The 3,264-nt window shown below is 54.5% G+C and overlaps 1 protein-coding gene across 1 annotated transcript; it reads left to right on the top strand.

Annotated features, from left to right (window-relative positions):
• The first annotated feature begins 441 nt into the window (after positions 1–441).
• Positions 442–2,007, top strand: LOC123449395 (strigolactone esterase D14). The gene is made up of 2 exons (XM_045126606.1): positions 442–1,183; positions 1,327–2,007. Exons 1-2 carry the CDS (start codon positions 705–707, stop codon positions 1,757–1,759), a joined length of 912 nt encoding a protein of 303 aa, XP_044982541.1. The 5' UTR covers positions 442–704; the 3' UTR covers positions 1,760–2,007.
• Positions 2,008–3,264: the final 1,257 nt, after the last annotated feature.

Raw genomic sequence — 3,264 nt, 5'->3', positions numbered from 1 at the left:
TATTTAGTGAAGAAAAGTTGTGTTAATTCCTTTGTTGCATGTAGCATACGGGGATGAGATTCTAGAGGCTCGAGCTTGTGTGAATTTTTTTTGTTGCATGCTTGTATGAGATTTTTAAATGAGATCCTACTTAATCTTACTTATCCCATTAAATTTTTAGTGGGATGTCCATTACTTACCAACAAAAAGTGATGGATGAAATGGGTTTGAGGTGGCGCATCCATCTACAGTCCCACCTGCAGACTGAATTTCTCTATATATACAGCTAATAAAGAAGACAGTGATGTTTAGCACCACAGAGTGGGTCAAAGTAAATCTGTAACAATGACTGGTTTTGTCACGCACGGAAAAACCCAAATCAATAAAAAAACAAAACCTAGCGGCTAGAATTATAGGTGCCGCTCCTTTTTATCCGGTGTGGCCTGGATAATTGGGCACATCATCACACCTCCAAAACGGAAACAAAACAAAACTCTCTCCTCGCCCACACCACACCACACCACACCAGAAAACCAAGAGGGGGCAGAGCAAGCGAGGGGAATAAAGCAGAGGAGGGGAGAGAGATCTCAGAGAGAGGTAGCCAAGAGCGCCATGGCCTCCGCTGCTTGCTAGCCAGCTAGCTACCCAGCCAGTACCCAGTAGTATATAAAGAGCGGCGCGGCCTCTGCGACCCAGCCCCGTATCCCTCCCAAGTCAGTCGTCTCATGCTCCGGTCCACGCACCCCCTCAGCCCCAGCAGCAGCAGCAGTAGCGGCGGCAGCAGCCCGGCCCCGGCGTCCGGCTCCGGCGAGACGATGGTCGGGGGCGCGCCGAGCGGGGCGAAGCTGCTGCAGATCCTGAACGTGCGGGTGGTGGGCACCGGCGAGCGCGTGGTGGTGCTGTCGCACGGCTTCGGCACGGACCAGTCCGCGTGGAGCCGCGTGCTGCCGTACCTGACCCGCGACCACCGCGTGGTGCTCTACGACCTCGTCTGCGCCGGCAGCGTCAACCCGGACCACTTCGACTTCCGCCGCTACAACAACCTGGACGCCTACGTGGACGACCTGCTCTCCATCCTCGACGCGCTCCGCATCCCGCGCTGCGCCTTCGTCGGCCACTCCGTCTCCGCCATGATCGGCATCCTCGCCTCCATCCGCCGCCCCGACCTCTTCGCCAAGCTCGTCCTCATCGGCGCCTCGCCTAGGTGGGTACGGTACGGTGGTAGAGTAATTCGCACCGCTTATCGATAGGTCAATTATTATCAGTCCTTCCTTCCCTTGCACGCGGCGCCTCGCCGGCAAACCAACTGACCGGAGCAATCCATCCATCGATCGATCGATCGAGCAGGTTCTTGAACGACAGCGACTACCACGGCGGGTTCGAGCTGGAGCAGATCCAGCAGGTGTTCGACGCGATGTCGGCCAACTACGCGGCGTGGGCGACGGGGTACGCGCCGCTGGCGGTGGGCGCGGACGTGCCGGCGGCGGTGCAGGAGTTCAGCCGGACGCTGTTCAACATGCGGCCGGACATCTCGCTCCACGTCTGCCAGAGCGTGTTCAAGACCGACCTCCGCGGCGTGCTGGGCATGGTGCAGGCGCCGTGCGTCGTCGTGCAGACCACCCGCGACGTCTCCGTGCCGGCCTCCGTCGCCGCGTACCTCAAGGCCCACCTCGGCGGCCGCACCACCATCGAGCCCCTGCCGACGGAGGGCCACCTCCCCCACCTCAGCGCCCCCAGCCTCCTCGCCCAGGTGCTCCGCCGCGCGCTCGCCCGGTTCTAGCAGTAGAAAATACACTAAAAAGAGAGAGGGAAGAAACTACTGCACCTTGACCTGCACGTAGAGTACGTTGGTGGTACGCGGGGTAGAGAGGGACACGCAAAGTCTACCCCGTAGTATTTCTTTTCTGTATTTTTACCGCATCGATTTTACCGGCCTCAAAAGACTGGGAAGAAAATGGCAGGAGTCTGTCCTGTAGCACGTATGAGCACTCGAAATATTTCTCGAGGCGTACGAGTACTCAGTTTTCATCTCCATCTTTTCTTTTCGTTGAGAAGAAAAGTTTGTCTTTTCACTGCGATGCACTAGCACTAGCGATGGATTATGAATGGACTGGCGGGTGGGCCTGCTTGGCGGTGACATGGGGGAAGCACCGAGAGTTCGAGACTGTGCACGAGCTTGTCTCCTTGCTCTTCTTGTCCTTCCCACCTGTGCATCCGTAGCACCAGGCCCTGCTGCAGTGGTAAACATTTTTCTTTGCGCTGTTCATGTGCTAAACACTAGCGCTGAACTCATTATCCATGTCATCATCCGTGTACTATGCGTAAGGATAATCACGTCTGGTTACGTGATCCCACCGCCAAAAGAAAAGGATGGCGTTTGGATAAGCCCTGGAGAAGGATAGAGCTTGCTCTACTCCTATGGCTGAGTATAACTCGTGGCAGTTGGTTGTCCACGTCGTGCATGGCCCATCTTATCACCGCGTATAGTAGTATCATGTATCGCAGATAACGAAGTTGACCTGGCTTTGCCGTCTAGGAGCTGAGCTGAGCTGAGGCTGCTGAGCCTAGAGGGAAAAGAAGGACATGCGTACGCGTACCGAACTGGGCCCGGTGGTGACTCGGTACTCAGTACGTGTTCATCTTGTCATGTCTTCAGGCGTGACAAGACAGTCACAGGCAGCGGCGTGTCGCACTGCTCCACTGCACCTACTTTATTGGGTTTATCCACCTGCTAGTATAATCGGTGTTTAAATCTTTTTATCACTTTGTAAGAGCAAGTTGCACGAGCTGCCTACTCTTCGATTAAGAAGAAGAAGATAAGCATCCTTGTTCTTGCACGAGCTGTTTTATTATTTGGGATGCTTAGCTTAGCCGTGGGCATGTGTGTGTGTGAGAGTGGGTGTGGGTGTGGGTGTGGGTGTGGGGGGGCCACTGGAGCAAACGTGATGATCGGCGTGATGCTTAGCTTTTGATATGGTAGGTGCGCTGTTGCTTGCTCAAGTCCAACCACAACCCCAACCCAACCGGTGCTAATATCTATCTATATCTAACTCGCTTGCATTGGCTGGGTGGGCATCAATCAAGCGTTAACAATGGTAATTAGTAGTCGTCGGCGTCGGCGTCATCGCCTCGCATATTCTTCTGAATTCATGTTTTTGTTCCGCCAACTAATAATTAATTAATCAAAGTCGTCGTAGCAACCAGCAGCCTTCCTTTGGTGCTTACGCAAGAACTAACGCCAAAACCTAAATCATGTATAGGAGTAGTAGACGTCCCGAATCGATC

The sequence above is a fragment of the Hordeum vulgare genome, chromosome 4H, assembly GCF_904849725.1.
Source record: "Hordeum vulgare subsp. vulgare chromosome 4H, MorexV3_pseudomolecules_assembly, whole genome shotgun sequence".
Classification (NCBI taxonomy): Eukaryota; Viridiplantae; Streptophyta; class Magnoliopsida; order Poales; family Poaceae; genus Hordeum; species Hordeum vulgare.
Note: the sequence above shows the minus strand (reverse complement) of the source record. Positions and strands in the feature narration are given on the sequence as shown.

Excerpts from the sequence above, each read along its gene's own strand:
- LOC123449395 (XM_045126606.1), top strand. The coding sequence starts at position 705 with ATGCTCCGGTCCACGCACCCCCTCAGCCCCAGCAGCAGCAGCAGTAGC. Across the intron at positions 1,184-1,326 it reads CTCATCGGCGCCTCGCCTAG|GTTCTTGAACGACAGCGACT; the intron begins GTGGGTACGGTA and ends TCGATCGAGCAG.